This window comes from Pavona decussata, unplaced genomic scaffold (genome assembly GCF_977016875.1).
Source record: "Pavona decussata unplaced genomic scaffold, jaPavDecu1.1 SCAFFOLD_36, whole genome shotgun sequence".
Taxonomy (NCBI): Eukaryota; Metazoa; Cnidaria; class Anthozoa; order Scleractinia; family Agariciidae; genus Pavona; species Pavona decussata.
The window spans coordinates 781,797-801,996 of record NW_028145458.1 but is presented as its reverse complement, the minus strand read 5'-3'; the positions used below and the strand labels follow the sequence as shown (position 1 = coordinate 801,996).

The 20,200-nt window shown below is 40.3% G+C and overlaps 1 protein-coding gene across 1 annotated transcript; it reads left to right on the top strand.

Moving 5' to 3' along the window:
- The first annotated feature begins 99 nt into the window (after positions 1-99).
- LOC146484229 (protein cereblon-like) lies at positions 100-18,325 on the top strand. Its single transcript, XM_085105026.1, has 12 exons — positions 100-213; positions 9,047-9,123; positions 9,831-9,971; positions 10,620-10,681; positions 11,486-11,644; positions 12,298-12,475; positions 13,771-13,824; positions 14,253-14,337; positions 14,853-14,968; positions 15,867-15,928; positions 16,097-16,228; positions 16,867-18,325. The coding sequence occupies exons 1-12, from the start codon at positions 105-107 to the stop codon at positions 17,054-17,056; spliced, it is 1,365 nt and encodes a 454-aa protein (XP_084961152.1). The 5' UTR covers positions 100-104; the 3' UTR covers positions 17,057-18,325.
- The last annotated feature ends 1,875 nt before the right edge of the window (positions 18,326-20,200 follow it).

Sequence of the window (20,200 nt, the reverse complement as noted above, 5' to 3'; positions counted from 1 at the left end):
AGTGAAACCTACGAAGCACTCTGTGATTGGCCAGTTGAGAAGCATGACGCATGACTTCCGCCAAGGGCTACTGACTACCCACAACTCTTTGCCGTCTTGTCGGCATGGCGGACGAGTCTTCAGACGAAGACGTCGAGATACAAAATGGCTACGACGGAGAACTGGACATTTTCCTTCCGAATGATTCAGGATCTGATAATAGTGACTCTGCAGGTAATGTTACTATTGTAGAGGAAATTGCTGGAAGAACCTCAAGTGGAGTATTATTGCCCTCAAGTTGTGAATCAGCTGCATTTGTGACATATGCATATGAGCTTAAGTCTCTAGCTTACAATATTCCAGCAGTCTTTTTTTGTTAACATGAAATCTGTCCCCTTTCACTTGAGAAGCTACATCTATATTTCCTTGTATCCACACAGCGTAGAACTTTAACTCGGAGTAATTGAGCCAGTGAGTTTGTGTCGAAAACCATGAAGCGAGTTTATTTGGAGTGCATGCAATCTAATGTTTGCATGTCTTGTAAATCACAACAACGATTGGTGTTTTTCAAGCTAGCTCGCGAGCAGGAAGAGCCCTGACATTACTTCCTGAAGGTTACTATTGTAGACTGGTGATTTTAGTATGTATATCAGGGGGTAGTAAGCACCTTGAGTTCTGTTGTATGTGTATTAAAGTATCTTCGATGCATGAGATAGAAGATGTGACATACAATTGTGTTTGACATGCTGATATTTAATACACTGTCTTGAAATCGTTGAGGACAATCAGAACCTTTTGTTCAGAAACTGAGTACTTCAGATATTCAGAAATAAATTACTGTGGCAAGGGTTACGAAGAAGTTCAAGGTAGCCGGTGTTCAAGACGGTAGGAGAAAATGCAAAAAAAAAAAAAACTGTTACAATGCAGAGAACCAGACTATAAACTGAAGGACTGTGTCTGAAGTATTAAAACAGGAAACATTTGTGACCTTCAGAGGATCACAGGTTATCTTGCCGAAGCTTACATCCAAACGCACAAAGTTCAATTCGATTCCACGTGGTAGCAAAGGTCAAGTAATCGCACAAACACACAAAGGTTTTCTTCACACGGCCAACAACTTTATTACTAGTGAAATAGCTTGCTTGAGTAGCGAAGTAGCTGAGTTCTGGCGATTACGCTGTATTGTGGTTCGAACTAAAAAAGGCGATCAACAAAGAAAGCCTTATGTAACAATAATGTACTAACTGATACAACTTACAACGTGTAATGAACAGCTATTCCTAATAGAATCAAATAGAGCTAAATAACGACAATAATCAATAACATTTAGATAGAATAACTAAAATCGCTTACTTTGGTAGAGCTCCTGGCAAGGTTTGGTAGCGTAGCTGTGTAGCAATCTCTAGCTCTTTCGATAGCGAGGATAGCGTAGCAGACGATCTCTCGATAGCAACTAACCTAAGTGACCTTTTGAAACCCTAATAAGCGTGTAATCTGAGAAAGTAGCTAACTTAATTTTAATACGTAACTAGACTCTACATGAATTGCGCAACGACTAACAGAGAGCGTGACTTTGGCAAATATTAACGTAATCAAACAATATCGCAACAACTAAATATATAAAAGGCGTTTCAGGGCTAACATTCCGGCCCCTTTAAAGGTGTACAAAGCTTAAGCCTTTAACTAAAGTAATTCAATCAGCTTGAAACGCAAAAACAATAACAACGAGGGATGTCCAACTTAAGTGACTAAATCTAAAACAATGTCCTAAGTACTTAAATAGCACAAATGTTCATGACTCCTCCAACAGCACTAGCTTGCCCACCGGCCGCACCTCTATGGGACCAAAGCAGTCCACTCCAACATAGCTGAATGGGGGTCCTGCAGGGTTAACTCTGTCTTCCGGCAGGCTGGCCATTTTCTGCTGATTTACAGGCGCCTGTCTTCTTCTGCAGTCGAAGCACGCACTTAGGATGCGGTGAATGCCTTGCCTTTGTTATCCAGTACTTCTCCCTTAACAATGAAAGCGTGTGCTCTGGGCCACAGTGACCACAGACTAAGTGATGGTGACGTATGATGAGGGCAGAGATGTAATGGTCTTTAGGGAGTATCACGGGATGTTTGGACTCTTGCTTGATCGGAGAGTTTTGGAGACGACCTCCGACACGTATAACTCCATCCACGAGCACTGGATCTAACTTTGCGATTCTGCTTGACTTCTTAACTGCTGAGTGGCCACCTTTTAAAGACATCAATTCTTCGTGGAAGCTGTGGATTTGTACTGCCTTGATAATTGCCCTCTCAGAATCTTCCATTTCCTTGATACTCAAAGGGCTTGCTTTATTGTTGCATAGAAACTGCAACGGTTCTCCTTTCTTGCGCTTCTTAACAGCATTTCGGAGCACATTCTTGTACCTGATGATCCAGGCTACAATTCTTTTCAGCTGAAGCCATGATGAAAAGCGCTCGAAAATTTCACTGACCCTGGCACTCTCATCACGAGCCAAACAGACAAAGGTGGCCTTCTTCTCTTCTAAATAGCACTGTTGTTCCTTTTCTGGATCCATGGCAACAGGACGCACAGGCCACATTTCTTCGCTTTGCCAAAGGAAATCCGGACCCTTCGTCCAGCAGTTACTATCTACTATGGCGTCAACTGCTAATCCTCTCGAAGCATCGTCAGCGGGGTTGAGCTTTGTTTCAACATACTTCCATTGAGTTGGTAGGGATTGCTCGCGTATAGCAGCCACTCTGTTTGCTACAAACGTCTGGAACCTTTTCTCTTCATTCTCGATGTAGCGAAGTATGCACATACTGTCTGTCCAGTAAAATGATTCATCAATTGCCAACTCGATCTCTTCTCGAATCATCCTATCCAATCTGGTGGATAACGTAGCGGCGGAGAGTTCCAGTCTTGGAATGGTAACCGTCTTCAAAGGTGACAACCTGGATTTTCCAATGACAAAGGAGCAATGTACTGCGCCACTTGCGTTAACCAGTCTGAGGTAGGCCACAGCGCCGTATGCTAATTCAGATGCATCGGAGAAGTAATGCAGTTGGCATGAGACAACTTCTCCAAAGTCAGGGGGCTTAAAGCACCGGTCAATGCAGAACTGCTCGAGCTTCGGCAATGCATCTAGCCAAGATTTCCAACGTTCGAGGTCTTCGTCAGAGATTTTGTCGTCCCAGTCGAGTTTCTTCTTACACAGGTTTTGGAGAAGTATCTTGGCAGGAAGAATGAAAGGAGCAACGAAACCAAGGGGGTCATATATGGAACTCACCACTGAGAGGATTCCCCTTCTGGTAGCTGGGCGGTCTTTAATGTTGACCTTGAATCTGAATGTGTCGGAACTCACACACCAGTGCACGCCAAGTGCTCTTTCAATCGGAATGTGGTCAAAATCCAGGTCTTTCACTGACATCGCTCGCTCTGATTCAGGAACAGACTCTACAACTGTTCGGGAATTTGATAGCCATTTCGTTAACCGGAAGCCTCCTTTCTTGAGTAGTTCTGTCAAGTCCCTCACGTGGCGAATAGCATCTTCATCTGATTTCACCGATTTCAGACAGTCGTCAACGTAGAAATTCCGTTTCACTGAACTCACGATTTCTGCGGCGAAGTTCCCTTTGTTGTCGTCTGCGGTTTTCTGCAAGGCGTAGTTAGCGCAGCTAGGAGAAGACAATCCCCCGAATAAGTGCACCGTCATCATGTACTCTTCTGGCTCTAAGCTTAGGTCGCCATTAGGCCACCACAGAAAACGTAACACGCTGCAGTCGTCAGGATTGACGTTAACTTGATGAAACATAGCTTCCACGTCTGACATTAGAGCCACGTTTTCTTGACGGAATCTCGTCAACACACCGATAAGGGAATTGGTGAGGTCCGGCCCCTGTAACAGCTGGTCATTTAGAGAGCTTCCCCGATACTTTGCTGAGCAGTCGAAGACTATGCGCACCTTTCCTGGTTTGGCTGGATGGAACACTGCATGATGGGGAAGGTACCAGGTCTTTCCCGCGGTTTCAGATACTGGCGCTTCCTTGGCATAACCCTTTTGAAGAAGATCTTCCATGCACTCTTTATACTTCTTTAACAGTTCTTGATCCTTTGACAAACGTTTCTGTAATAGCCGCAATCGGTGTTGCGCAACAGGCTTGTTGTTGTCAAGACAGGGTGGGTTGATTTTCCACGGCAACGCAATCTCATAATGACCGTTCTTGAGTGTGGCCGTTTCATTCATTATTTGCAGGGCGCGCTTGTCGTTTTGTGAAAGGGAATGTTTACGGTCATGAATAGAGTCGTTAAATTCCATATTACAGTAGCTGCGAAACTGTTCAGAGAGTTTGACATCGGTTCTGATGAAATTGGCGGTACGGGTAGCAGAGCTTTGGGTCCTGCCTAGAGGACCATTTACGACCCATCCAAACACGGTCCTTGAGGCGTATGGTCCACCATTTTGACTCGGTCTTATCTCTCTCGGTTCCAGTACTTCAGGAGCATCGCTTCCAATTAGCAAGCCGACGTCTGCTTCAATCTTCGGTATGCTGATACCCGCGAGGTGTGGCCATCGATCAATATCTTGCTGATTAGCTGCGTTTGCCACTGATACAGGCAGCTTCGGTCTTGTAAAGACGATGGGAAGCTGTACGAGATTTTCTTCCTCTAGATCCAGCACTTCCAAGCTTACCACAAGGCTTTCCGTTTTACTATTCTCCTTGTCCATTGTTGTTAATGATAGCGTTGTTCGCTGGCCTGACAACCCTAGTTGTCTTGCAAGATCATCGGAGCAGAAGGTAGTGTTGGAGCTGCTACCTAGGAATGCGTAAGTCTGTACAACGCCGTCGCCTCCTGGTACTTTTACTTTCACTGGGACCACTGCCAAGCCAGTTATAGCAGAGACTTTACTTTGGTTGTTACTCGCCTCTTCGCTTCTTCCTTTCACGTATCCATTTAAGGCTTCTGATGAGCTGTCTTGCCTTTGTAGCTTGTTCTCGGTTGACGCAAGGTTTCCTGCACACGGACTCGCGACTTGGCCCACACTTCTGGGATGTAGAAAGCTAGAATGATTCCCGGTGCACCCTGTCACTCTACAGAACCTTGGCTTCGAACAGGAACTCGCCATATGCCCATGAACAAGACAGTTGTCACATAAACCCTTTGACCGAACAAATGATAGCCTATCGCGTAAGGATTTTTCTTTGAAGGCACTGCAATGGGATAGCCAGTGATTCAAACCACAGAGAGGGCATTTCCGGTCATTTTGAAGCTGATGTTTCTTCAGGTCGACGCTGATTCGCTTGGGCTCAGTTTGTGTCACGAAGGACGATGCATTTCGCGGCACAGGTTTCTGTTTTAGCTTAACACCTCCTGTAGATGATGGTGGGTGGCTTTGCAGGTCACCGAATACAGCATGGGTAGCTGCTCTGGCCTTTGAGGTGACAAAATTGCTGAGGTCCCCAATAGTGATTTCCCTTTCTTTATTCTCGGTGATATTGTCTGCAACATCGCGCCACTTCTGGCGAAGACCGAAAGGTAGCCTGCCGACTATGGCTTTCATGGTGTCTGGATTTTCGACTTTGTTCAAGTAGCCGATATCTTGAAGTGTATTTTTGCAACCGGTGAGAAGAATAGAGAATCTTCTTAGCGCCTCGCCATCTTCTGCCTTGATGGCAGATCCTTTAACCAGCTTGTCGACGAATGCGCTGGCAATCCGATAGCTTTGGCCATACCTCGATTTCAGTAAATCACGGGCTTTTTGGTATCCAGTGTCTTCTTTCATCGTGAGGCAGCTTTTCACGAGTTCGCGGACCTCTCCAGTGGTATACTGGACCAAGTAATACAATCGAGCACTCTCGCTTGTAGTTCTTCGTTCGATGAGGTTTTCGAAGGCCCGTATAAATTTCCAGTACTCCGTAGGATTTCCATTAAATGTCGGTACTTCAGGTTGAGGCAGCGTTAGAGCTAGGGTACTTTCCTGCTGTCGACAAATCAGCTCTTGCATTCGACGATCTTGCTGGTACTGAGCTTCCAAAAGACTTTGAGTAAGGGAGCCAATCAGGGCTTGATTACCATATTTTGATTCATCTGGTTCCACTTTAACTTGGGCTTCTTTGATACTTGGAACGTAAACCGGAGATTCTTTGAAACTTGAAACGTGAGGAATATCAGATGGCCTTGGGGGCTTTCGGTCGCTTTGGAAATTCTCTTCAGGAATCCAACTCTTAGCTGCTGGGTTTAAAGTTACTGTTTTAGCTGGCATGGCTGCAGGTGGAAGGTTTGATCTTTCTTGCACTGGATTTCGCTGGAGATCTGGAGCCAGGATCAGCGAAGATTTCTTGGGGGTGCGGGTGCTTAAGTCGAAGTCTGCATAACTTCCCACCTGACTTGATTCTGCCAAGATGTAAACATTTTCCTCAGCATGAGCCTTCGCAATTTCAGTTTGAAGTTCCAATTCTTTTCTTTTCATTTTCAAGTTAAGCTCCTCCTGTTGGATGGCTTGTAGGCGTTCCAGATTAGCAGCCTCCGCCTCTAACGTTGCACGTTTTGCAGCGGCTCGAGCTTTCGCGGCTGAAAGAGAACTGGACCGAGACACTTTCGAACTGCTCGAACTTGATTTCGAGAGGCGGGTAAGTTTCGTACCGTGACGAGAACCAACATTGCTGATAGAATCGTCGGGGTCAATTTCCGGAATTGTCTGGGTCGGAGGTGATTGCCTTCGAGACGAGGGTGTTTCTGTAGATTTGATCCAGTCTGTTATACCACACTCTAGTTCTGCTAACAACTCATTCACAGCCTTGAAATATTCGCTAGACTCGGCTATGTCATGCTCATTCGTCAATTTTTCGTGATAGGCGATGTGAGTCCTATTGAAGTCGTCAACGATCTGTTTCAATTCCTCGAACTTCCGTTTAACCAGATCTACGTTTGAAAGGTCACGCATGAGTTCTCGAATATCGTTTTGAGCCTTGGTAACATTTCCTTTCAATGCACCTCTCGATTGTTTTAGCGTCCGTAGGCTCTCTGATTCGATTCCTTCCCAATCTAGGGTTCGATTTCGCTCTCTTGTCCTAATATTTTGCTGATTTCCATCCGCGTCAGTTTCATAATAAGAAGCCATGATCGATCGGCGTCCAATTTCCGAGCGCGAGCTTTGCAACGTGACTGTGTGTTACATAACAAATGCGTTAACCATTCCACTGTCGCTAAGTGTCAAGATTCATATGCTCGAAGGTCTTTGATATAAATGGCTCCAAATTTGATCTACCTTGGAATAACGAGTTTAAAATTCAAACAGGTAGCAAACTCCAAAGAGTCTCGTCAAATTCGAACGAATGTGACCTTCAGAGGATCACAGGTTATCTTGCCGAAGCTTACATCCAAACGCACAAAGTTCAATTCGATTCCACGTGGTAGCAAAGGTCAAGTAATCGCACAAACACACAAAGGTTTTCTTCACACGGCCAACAACTTTATTACTAGTGAAATAGCTTGCTTGAGTAGCGAAGTAGCTGAGTTCTGGCGATTACGCTGTATTGTGGTTCGAACTAAAAAAGGCGATCAACAAAGAAAGCCTTATGTAACAATAATGTACTAACTGATACAACTTACAACGTGTAATGAACAGCTATTCCTAATAGAATCAAATAGAGCTAAATAACGACAATAATCAATAACATTTAGATAGAATAACTAAAATCGCTTACTTTGGTAGAGCTCCTGGCAAGGTTTGGTAGCGTAGCTGTGTAGCAATCTCTAGCTCTTTCGATAGCGAGGATAGCGTAGCAGACGATCTCTCGATAGCAACTAACCTAAGTGACCTTTTGAAACCCTAATAAGCGTGTAATCTGAGAAAGTAGCTAACTTAATTTTAATACGTAACTAGACTCTACATGAATTGCGCAACGACTAACAGAGAGCGTGACTTTGGCAAATATTAACGTAATCAAACAATATCGCAACAACTAAATCATCTGGAAATATATAAAAGGCGTTTCAGGGCTAACAACATTGAGTATCATTGTTCCTTTAATGTACGTAGCTAAAATTTTATTGTTTTATTATTTAGGCGCATTTGATCATATCCACATGTTAACTTGCGCCATAGAAATATCTATTATTATTATTATTAGATATAAGTAAGCTTCAGTAACTTTTCTGATCTTTTGGAGCAACATAACTTAAGTCGCTGGGTGACAAAAGTACAGGTCAGTTGACTTGATGTGGGGTGACTCAGTTGACAGTGAGGCAAGGTTATCTCAATAACTTTATCCTAGTTATTCCATCCCCATAGTGACAGACACAGTTGCTTGATTAATCAATAATAATTATTAATTATTGTAATTAACTGAAATAAATTGTTGAAAGTAATTGATGAATTAATATCGATTTTTCTATTAGCAGTCAATAAGAATACATTAGGGAAAAGCTTGTGAGTTTAGTTGTTGTACTGAAATTGATAGGATAATTCATTAATTGTTATCAATTGCAATAAAAAATGTTGTTGGAAAATGTTCTCAGTTCATTGACATGTTAAAGTTTATTTAAGTTATTCGCACAATTTGGCTGTGTGTTTACGGTGCCATTAAAACTTCACAATGTATTTAAGTCTCATGATACACTGTAATTGCAGTGTCACAATTATTATTAAAGTGTCAACAGTCAAATATGATGTTATGTTGAAACATCATGTTAGAATAGTAATCATTCTAGTATTATGCTTGGCAGAGGTATTTTGCACAGACTGTCAAATACAGAATCCATCAAGTCATTCATTATGAACTGGCTGTAGAATACACACTTAAGCTGTAACAGGATGGAGTGTATTAATAAAATGCATGAGCAATTAGCGATTGTTAACAAGCATATTTTCTCCAAGTTTGACAATGGTCTATAAAAATTAGGAGTCAAATTATGTAGCTTTACTAACCTTGAGAAACGTTTCTGTCATGAATTTTATATTATTTTCATCACAGGATGTGTATTTCTACTTATTGGCAGTATAATACTAACACTATAATTTACATGTTCACTTCTTGATTCACTGGCTGGCTGACATGTTTCCATTTTCAGCTGAAATAGTCCAAGACAGCGATGACGAACAACATGATGCCATTAACTTTGACCCATCACTTCCTGCACAGCATCAGGTAACCCTGACAATAAATTGCTGGGTAATAGTTTTTTTAAGGCACATGTATTATTATTTATTGATGACATTAAGAACTTCACATTACATTTAGTATTGTGCAGCTCCAGAAAATATCCATACTCCCCCATGGAAGGTTTTTTGTTTTGCACCCCCTCCCCCTGGGAAATTCCAGTTCATCTTCATACTTTGCTTCTAAAATTTTGGCTTTTAAGACCCCTCCCCCCCTACCTCTCCCTAAGAATTTCCAATGATCATGCCATGACCCATAACATCTGCCAAACAAAGGAAATTTCCAATCCTTGAGAGTGATAAATGATAAGCCATTAATTTTGTCAGATTTTGTGAAATTAAACTTGACTTCATAATTGTGTATTTTTTAATCTCCAAAACATAGTGCTAGCTTTCATTGCTTCCAATGTTTCCACAGTTTGCATTGGCAAGCAATTACTGCAAGCAAACTCTAGACAGTATAAGTTTGAGAGAGAGACCTTTATTTCCAAGATCTACATCCATCCACAGGTGTCAGATTAAATTCTGAGGCACCAGTGCCTGACTCTTTTCAAATCAACTTGTGCCCTGCTGAACATGCTGAGATTTGCAGAAAAGGGATTGTTTGTGACAAGCCCAAAGAACTCAGTCCATGATGCTAACTCTATACATATTGAGTCCAATGTAATTGTTGTTATGTTGTTGTGTTCACACCAGTATCTAGGTGAAGAAATGGATGAGTTTAGTGGTCGTACATATCATGAGCCTGGTTCACACATTACTCTTCCACTGTTGATGCTGCCTGGTTTAGTTCTGGTCCCTGGACAAACATTACCTCTTCATTTGTTTCAGCCACAGGTAAATAAAAAAAATTGTACTGCCTGTCAAGTACATGTCGTTTCGACGACTTCATATCATCATTGTCAAATGAGTAAAATGGAAATAAAGGAAAGGCATATTTATAGGCGTTGAAAGTGAGAAAATAAATTAGCATGAAAGCATTCAGGTAAAGAGTTTCGTGCAAATGGAATCCGCTTGCGTGTTCAGTTTTGGTCTTTTGTTCTTGATCCACAGTATTTCATAGCCCAAACATTCAAATTTGTCACGGCATTTCTTTATGACTTTAGAGTTCTTAATTAATTAAGTTGTTAGATGTTAAGCCATGCGCGTCCCTGAAATGCTTTCATGCTAATTTATTTTCTCACTTTCAATACCTATAAATATGCCTTTCCGTTATTTCCATTTTACTCATTTGACAATGACGACATGAAGCCGTCGAAACGTCATGCTGTTTTATTATCGTTAATTTTCTTGATGAAATGTGTCTCTAAATCGTTTTTTATCACAAGTGCATGTAATTGTGCAAATGGCCATATCATTGTCAAAAATATGACATAATGATATAATCTTGTATAAAATCATTCTATTATTAAAAAATTATTATAATAATTATAACTATTATTAATTTTGTTTTTAAATGTTGGATTTGATCTGTTTGTATTGCAGACTGTAGTGATGATGAAGAATATCATAGAAAAAGACAGGACATTTGGCTTGGTAAATGCCAGGTAAGGAGGTTCATAAGATAATTACTACTAACATTTAACTTTTTCATTTGGTAATTTTAACTTAGTAATAATCAAAGATTAGGGAGTGCGTTGGATGATCTTGATCCCAGGCTCTCTCTCCTTCTCCAAGTTGGTGATGATGTCATCCACCCCTGCAAAATCTACAGGGGATGCCAGATACATGTCCCAAGATCCATGGATTTATTAATTGATTGTCCCATACGATTTTGACTCCAAAAACAATTAGGAGTCCATTCTTTCTACGTTAAACGCAACAGTAATAATGATTCTCTGTGTGGAGAAATCCAAGTCGAAATGGTGGTGATTGGTCAGGAATTACTGAAAACCAATACCATGGATTTTTTTTTTTTTTTGGTGGAGGGGGGGGGGGGGGTTTGGATCAGATTTTTCCTAATCAAGTAAAGGTTCATTTCACAGAATCGTTTGTAAACTTCTTTCAAGTTACCGTATTTATTTGCCTATAAGCCAAGCGATTTTTGCACCAAATACTGTGAACTGGTCAAATCTTAACAAGAAAGGGGGTTATAATTAGCTTATAGCTGAGTATTTTTGCCCCAAAAAATTCTTCCTGGTGCTACAGGAGTTGAAATTTAATGTATCTTCGTCTATAAGCCAAGTGATTATCAACAAACACAAATTACTGGATGTACGGTATGTGGTACTTTTGAAGTCATACAATTGCGTACAATTATTCATTATTTTTGGTAATGGATGTATGTTGCTAAGTGCAGGGTGGAATTATGATAACCATAAACATTTCACTTTTTGATTGTTATTTTCCAGATATGGTAGCAACCAAAGCCAGCTTTTAGCAGCCATTGGTACAACAGTTGAGATATATTCGATGAAAGAAGAGACTGAAGCTGGGATTTGTACATTACGAATCAAAGCTACAGGTCGCCAAAGGTTTAAGATAAAAGAGTTGCGAAGACAAGTTGATGGGTAAGTATCAAGAAGGATTTACTTTTCAAAGTGCAAAGAAAGGCAGTTTGTTGACTTTCATGCCAACAAATTCAAGGCATTGAATATAATGGGAGAAAACGTTGACTGTTGAGATTGAGGGACGATTACTTATATACCGGTACATGTAAGTAGCATAAAAGTACTAGTCTTTTAAGATGCAAGCAAAGCGCTTTGAGTATAACTGACATACATGTATAATCCATTTAAGATCATTTTTGTTGTTTTGGCTTATATTAGATCTGACAGGTATTTTGCATGTGGTGTTCAATTCCTCTGGCCTGTTCAAATATTATAAGGAATGATTATAGCTAACCTGATGCTTGTTGGCTATGTATCATCTCATATCCAATGCATGTTCATGGAATAATTATTATTTATACGTAAGCTAACAACTATAACTAAAAATAACAATTATTATATTGTTAGTTATAGTTGTTACTTTACCTATGGGTGTGTGTATATGGTTTCCTAATCGCTAGTATTAGGAAAAAAAATGGCAAAAAAAGCTGTGATTGGCTTGTTGCTTTTACTCAAATGACTAGAGCATGACTGTGCAAACGTGATCGACATGGGAATAGTTATAAATCCTTAAGTAATGTAATGTCCGTTATTTCATTTCAATCAAAACACAGCATCTTAATGGCAACAGTACATGTCTTACCAGAAGTCAACCTTCCATCCCACCCTGAGGGTGCACTTTGGTCCTGCTATCACAAGTTTGGTTGCCAGGCAACCACAAGTGGCATGCTTGAAAAACCATACCAGGCCACTTCAGGAAAAAACAGGCTAGGGAGGGTTAAACACAAGAAGGTGGGCTTTTTTTTCCTTTTTTCATGGTCGAACAGTCCAAATTGTCTAATTTTCCTTTTGGATTCCAATTATCTCTGCAAAGATCTACTTTTCCCACATAGTTACAAACTGCCAAAAAAAACCTTTTGTTTCCCTGTAGCTGCTCAGTTCACCATTATCAAAGTCGCATGTAGAATGCCTTCAAAACCTACCAGTATAAATGTCAATATAAACACATGTAAACAAATATGGCAAATAATGATACGGACCGAATCTTCACAATAAACAGGATAACCAACCTGTGGCGTCTATATAACAGCTGTGAAATGTTCCCTCTCTGGAAGCCGCTGTTCTCTGTTCATAACTCTTCTGAGTCTTTCTAATCTCAATCACAACTGAAAGTCGACTGTCAATATACAATTTATGAATGTTAAAGGGGGAATCTCATGGGGTTTTTGACCTGTTTGGTTAAAAATGGTGAAATAAGACCTTCACATAGCTACAAAACATTTTAGAATAAATGAGAGGAAAGAGATCAACTCCATTCTTGAAATGAACAACTTGTGATCTGTTCTAGCGCATTTTGAAAATAAAAATGCGAGAACTTGAAAAAGGTTAGCCTTACATTTTTCAAGTTTCAATCCATTCCGGCCTACTCTGTCTCTAGCCAGAGGCACTAATTGACAGTTTTATTGCACTTATTTTGTGTTTCTGTTGACCGACAAACATTTTTGGGTTTTGAAATGACATCAAATTCGTGTGATACTTCCCCTTTAACTAAATAGTCCAAATAAGTGTGTGCGTGTGAAATACATTTACACATGCATGCAGGAGATTTCGCACGTCACCAGCGAAACAGCTTTGTATTAATAGGTACCGTTCTCAGGAAACCTAAGTTTCTCAGACTACCTTAAGATGTGCAGAACAGGGTTGGGTTGTTCGAAAGCCAATAAACGCTAATCTACGATTAAAAGTTAAGAGAGGTTTTCATCTCGCTCGTTGAAAATGGTTTTAAGAGCTAACTTCAAGCTAAATGTAAAGAAAAGTCTAAGTCAAAACTAAGGGCCAAAAATCTTTTGGAAGGATTTGCGTTAGACCCGGATTAGCTTAATCGGGGTTTAAACAAGTGGGCCCAGATTTAAAGTAGCAAAAAGAGGCCCTGTCTTTAAGATCTCACTCTATGGCTTGCCTGCTGCAAAGTTTTACTCATTAAAATAATTTTTAAGTGTTCGCAGTTTTCTTATTCACACTCTAACAGGAGTTAAACGTATATATGTTTAGGCTTGTTTGCAATACCTGTTATCCTGTGTTTCTAGGTACCTGTCAGTCTAAGTTCCTGGCCAAAGTGGGTTTACGACCAGTACAATCCAGTAAGTTGTGACAACTTATACGTTCATATCAAAGGAATAATTATGTTGTGTAAAAGTCTTAGAGATGTTGACTTCTGATTATCATGAACAATAATAAGTTATTAAGGAAGTTATATTATTAGAATCTTGGTGCTCTTGTGCATATAGCAGCCTTAAATTTATAATAATTATTTTGAGGTAGCTGGCTCAGGATTTCCATGTAAAGTGATAAAAAAAGTATCATAACTTTCAATCTTTTCATTTATCATTTGACCTCCTTGTGCTTTGGATCTGCAGTGGTAATCTGTGTAACATGTATTTCAGCGACTGCAAAAGTTAAGAGATTGAGAATGAAAATAGCCGTTTTGCTTGCTACCTTATTATATATCCTTCAGTGGATGACATTTCTTCTTTCTTTCTTTCTTTTTTTTTTTTTGTTTCAATTTCAGTATGTACTGATGGACCTTATAAAAAAGGAATTAAAAAGTTGGAGTGATACACTGCGTATTGATAATGTTCCCAAAGCACCAACAGGTATAATCTTTTTTTCATGTGCAATAGTTTGTTTCTTATTACATGTAAAACACAGTTTTAATAACTTCACAGAAACGTTTGCATTGGTTGGTTGTTTCAGCTACTTCGAAGCATAGGCTAGAAAATACTATAAATGTTTCTTGAGTAATAACCATTGTAGTTTATTACTTCGATGGAGCTAAGTATATCTTTCAAAAGCCAGAAAAGCAGCACAAAAGGACAAAACAAAACATAAACTGTAGACCACACGGACACAATACCTTAAAAACAAAGAGAATACAATGTGAAAGGTCCTGTGTAGTGGTGCACCAGGACAGAATGTTGATAACAAGTGTTTAAAGTTCAATTCTCTCTGTGATGACTTTCTCCTGAGCACCAACTGCTTGTTTTGGGATCTCAGTGGATGAGGTGACATCAGCCGACTCCATGACTCTCGATTTCCGTCTATGACTAAGAAACAGATTGAGTGCAAACTAGTTTCTATGACAACTGATTGGCGACTTGTTGATTTTCAGATTTCTCATTTTGGGTGGCAGCCAACATGCCCCTGGACGACAACCTCAGACTTCAAATACTCTGCATCAACTGTCCTGCCCAGAGATTGCGAAGAGAGCTGGAGATTGTCCGAAAGGTGATTTTAAAGGAGTATTTTTGTTGTCTTCAATAGCTTTCCCTATAATGTTTCTTTTCGATCTTTCTTCATCTTCAACTAAAAATTTTCTCTGCTTCGCACGACACTGAGTGTTTGAATTGGTTGCTTTGCTTCTTTTTGTTTCTTTAGTCTGAAAACGTGGTCTCTTTTTCAAGGCTAGGCATCCAAAACCTTATCCTTATTATAGGTTTAGATTTAAGACAACGTATGGGAATGTGCGAATTATGACCAATAGGCCATTTCCAAGTCGCTGCGAACCTATGAAAGCGAGGCTAAGTGCACAACTTTTCATATGAAAATTAGTTTTGTTTGCATATGAATAAAAACTAATTTTCATAATAAAAACTTAACACCTCATAATGAGGTTCAAAGTAACTTGGAAATGGTCTATTTATGTGCTGCTGTGTTTGTCGCTGTTCATGTGCTCCAGGTACCATTTTAAAACAGGTGTGGCGTCGAAATTTACGTTTTGCCTTTCTCTTCCACTTACACATAAGGTAATTTTCTTGTTGTAACTTAGATTTGTTTTTTTGGTTTTTGAAAATATAACCTTTTGGACGTGAGCATGCTTCTTCATACTTCATCTAACATTTAATCTAACATCGAGTCTGAATTTGCTTTCGTTCTCTATGTCATTTCCACCATTTATCGCCGTTTGTTGCTATTTCTTTTTTCTTTTCTTTTTTTTTTTTGGTGAATCTCTCTTCTTGGTGTTTTCTCCTTGGCCTTTTATTTTGCCGCTCTCTTTTCGTGCAAAAAAGTCAAAACTTGGTTTCCGTGCGTTTGATTTTACTTGTATTCATGTTGGTTTGTGTTCTACCAATGATCGCTACTATTTGCATGAATACCAAGGGTATCTTTCTTTTTTTCTTCACAGTGTAGTGTCCTGTGTTGTGTAGAGTGTGATACTAAGATTGTGGATAAAAACGATTTGTTCAGGTAAGGCCGATGTCAGTTTAAAATTCCCCAATAACAAGCATCTAATTTGTCAATGTTGTGACAATGTCATGATGGAACGCCGAATTCTCAATTCGCACATAACCATCAAAGTGTGAAATTAGTTAATTAAGGAGAACTAATGTTTTAATCTTGAATCATATTCTTCAGCATGTCCCTGGATGGTCCGTTAGGGGCATATGTAAACCCTAATGGCTGGGTTCATGAGACGCTCACGTTTTATCGAGCCACAAGCATTAGGCTCAGAGGAAGACCCACGGCTGAGAACAGCTGGTTCCCCGGGTAAGTGAATACTGTGCATTTGGTTTGCATCCTCACCCGCCCTAAGCCGAGATCACAACGACATGGAGAGTTGCCGGACCAAAGTCCTCTTCTGAGCGCCAACACGTGTGCGCTCCAGATGAATGTCTTGTATTCTAAACAGTCTGCATTTTCCTATGTTTCCATGTCTGCCTCACAGACCTATCCGCTTTGATGGAAGATGTCTTTAGTTAAGGCTTTGGGTGCAATCAATCAATCAATCAATCAATCAATCAATCAATCAATCAATCAATCAATCAATCAATCTACTTTCCCGTCTAGGAGTTCCACTCTTCTCTCGAGAATATGGCGCTCGATTTTTCCCTTCGGTTTGTTTGTTTTCGCTTTCAGGAGCTTGAGTTGTTGGCAAGTCTCTCTGTTGTACAAACGCGCTAAGGACGTTATTCGAAAAATGAGCTAACCAACGTTTAAAAGCTTTTTTTGCAACCTTTTTCATTCCCCCTTCGGCTCTTGTTTTTACATTAAACAGTGTTGGTACTTGAACAAACAAAACGGTTGAGGTGTTTATTTATTTATTTATTTATTTATTTATTTATTTATTTATTTATTTATTTATTTATTTTATTATTTTTTTTTTTTTCATTTTTCCGTTTGTGCAGATACGCATGGACCATAGCCGAGTGTGCGCAGTGTGGGAACCACCTGGGGTGGCGTTTTACTGCAGTCAAGAGAGGTTTATCACCCAGTAAATTCTGGGGCCTCGCACGCGCCTCTCTCAGACCCACATTGATATACGACGAGGAGAAGGATCCTGACAAAATAGCACGCTCCCCGCCTACTACGCCTTGAATGTGGAACCCCCTCTGCCCGCGGACGAACGGCGAGCCGTTACTACACGACCCCCATGAGTTATCGAACACTGCCCCTTAAGATACACAAGTCAGAAGATTTGATAAAAAGAGCATAATGTACTATTGTACCATAGCTTTCATGGACAAAACACACGACGTGACCGAGTCATTCCCCGCGACGTAGATTAAGTGCAAGCTTCACCATCCCGTCCCCTCCAAGGAATGTTAACGCACTTGCTATACCTTCCTCAAGGTATTGCAAAGTTCTTCACCAAGAAGTGTTGACTATGATTCTAACAACTGCGATCACATCAAAGGGATGAAGAGTTCATCCTGATTATCGTCTTCTGTTAGAAGAGTTTGTTTGTAAGATCTACCATATTGTGTTATGGCTTCTATGGATAAAGATGACGGTATGATAGCAAAGGCTTTACCCTGAGAAGAATCCATGTGTAGATAAAAAGAGATGGTGCAGATGTATGTTGGAAAGTTTGGTGCAATGCGAGCTCCGAAGATTTTTGGAGAGATGACAAGTAACAGATTGGAACAAATCGTAGTAAAAGGTCACCAGAAACAACGAGATGTTACTTTTTGGTTTATTTTCGTTACGAGCTGGATCGGTCCACAAAGCTTGCACATTGCGAAAATCAGACATTCGCCAGTGATTAAGGGCAGGAAGAATTTTGTTGCATAAAAGAGAAGCACCAAACTCGCCGATGATTTGGTGGTCATCTTTTTATATATCCAAAAAAATTACCTGGCAGTTAATCATCAGCAGTGTTTGCACACTGACGGTCGATCTCAAGTAAAAAAAGTGGTCTCCTTAGGTAAAAATGATCACATGATATGAAAATGTATGTGCACCCGCAATATTGTTTTTTAGTACGTCTACATGAGCTAAAAATTGTTGAACTCGACAATTTTTTGTCTCTGTAAAGTAAGGATTTACACCAGTTATTTCTTAAAGAAAACTGACATTTTTTACGTTCAAAGGCATCTGCCAGGCTACAGTATGTCAAAGTCTTCGGTTGACTTGGAGAAAGAGAGAGATGGAACTTTTGAGACAATAGGAAAACGTGCCACAAAGGTTGGTGGCGTGAATTCTGATAGTAACACTGCTTTCTTGCAAGTCAGTCACAGCGGCTGGTAATCGAGTAAGTCTTGTGAATAAGTTAGCGATCTTGTGTCGACAAATAGCGCATGAAACCACAAATAGATATGTAAATATATAAACAAGAGCTCTATGAGCTTTAATGTTACACTTTGATACCCGGCTACTTCACTGCTTACCCTTTCTATGAGAAGCCTGGGAGCACGCTTTTTGCGGACAAAATAAGACCGTTTTTTCGCTCGAGGGAGTCTCTTGCGGAGACTATTCTATGCTTCTGAGAGGAGGGCTGTCTCCAAACGTCTGAACTAAATTGAAATGTTTTGCACTTTGAACAACCAACTTCATTTAAGGACGGTGCCTACTTTTGTTTCTGCGCATACGTTCTAGGCATCTCGAGATACTCGGGTTTCCTATGGGTGATGCCTACTAATACAGGGATATTTTTGCGCGGTTTAAAACAATGCAGAGAAAGCTGAACTTGGCAAGTGCTCTTGGTATTTAAAAAGCAAATTTGGGGGTAGCCATGCATTTTTCAGAGATAATGAAACTTCAATTTGATTTTTAAAAAAATGCCATACATTGCTTTGTATTTTAGCACTTTTTAGAATTATTGTGTCTTAATTATCTCTCAAAAACGCGTAGTTACCCCAAATTTTCTTTTTGGATCCCAATAGCCCTTGCTAAGATCTGCTTTTCCCGCATAGTAATAAACTGGGCAAAAATACCTCTATGTCAGTAGGCACCGTCCTTATAACCTTTAATCTCCAAATGACCCGAAAATAAGGAAAATTTAAGCCCTGAGCCCAGTTGCTCGAAGCATGGTTAGCGCTAACCCGGGTTAAATACCATAACAACCTATAGGTTTTAATACCTCTTAACCAATGGTTAACGCTAACCATGCTTCGAGCAACTCAGCCCTGAACGCTCAGGCTCGAGAAGAAAGAATTGCGACCATTCCAGAACGACTCAACTGCTTTTAATTCCCAATAGTGACGAGCATCTAATTTCTCCCAGCAGTATTACTACATGACCAGACATGTTGGTCATGAGAATGAAGGAAGTGATCACCAAAGATGAGGTGTCTTGATGTTGAAATAAATTCTCCCAAATAGTGTCATAGGAAATATATGGAGAGTGTTGGGTAGAATATGCATGTTGATACTGGGGATAAAGGAGTTACAAGGGCCAGCATTTGAATGGACCTTTGTCACGCGCGGCCATGTTGAGTCTCAGAAGAATAAAATGCTGGGCGAGGCTTGCCGTGCAAAAACCAAGCTTTTTATTCTTCTGAGACTCAACATGGCCGCTTATATTGTGCAGTTGTTAAGTCCATGAAAATGGGTTCGTTATCTCCATGGCTCTCTGCCACTGGTTTAGCGACACTATGTCAGCCGTACCCTGCAAGGTATCACAAATGTTGAGGTCTTTCGATGATAGAACGCATGATTAACGTTCACATATCGCCTTCCACCCTCGCGTAGGCGATATGTGTTCTGCACCAACGGTGAGTTTTCTTCGGGCGTGATTTTAACTTTGTTTTGGGTTCTCGGCGTTAGCGTTCCTGTCCTGCCGTACAATTTTCTCAGCGTGTTTTTCTAAAAGTAATTCGCCCCACCAGCGACAATCTCTGTCATTCATGACTACTGACGTTCTCCTTTATTTAACCCATGAACAATACATGTAATGGCAGGAAGAATATAGTACTATGCATCGACTCTCCGGTGTCTGAGAAGACAAGATGTGTTCTACGTAAACCTCTGGGTGTCCAACTACAAGATTAGTTGAGAGCGTGTTTACTGATATGTTATGTCATAAGTACGTAAATTATGGTCATCCGGGTGACACTAGGAAGCTTTAGCAACGACAAAGGCGACGGCAACGAGAACGTCAAAAAAGTAGTAGGCTTAATAACCAAAACAACAACTCTGCACGTGCATTACACTTTTTGGTACATTTCTTTGCCGTAAATGCACGACTCGGACGTGGAATTTCCTGATGGGGCGTTTTTATGGAGGACGTAAACACACGACG

What these genes read in the sequence shown, in the direction of transcription:
- LOC146484229 (XM_085105026.1), top strand. Translation starts at nt 105, where the DNA reads ATGGCGGACGAGTCTTCAGACGAAGACGTCGAGATACAAAATGGCTAC. An exon ending in CACTTCCTGCACAGCATCAG is followed by an intron (nt 9,124 to 9,830) that starts GTAACCCTGACA and finishes TGTTCACACCAG; the next exon opens with TATCTAGGTGAAGAAATGGA. An exon ending in TTTACGACCAGTACAATCCA is followed by an intron (nt 13,825 to 14,252) that starts GTAAGTTGTGAC and finishes TTTCAATTTCAG; the next exon opens with TATGTACTGATGGACCTTAT.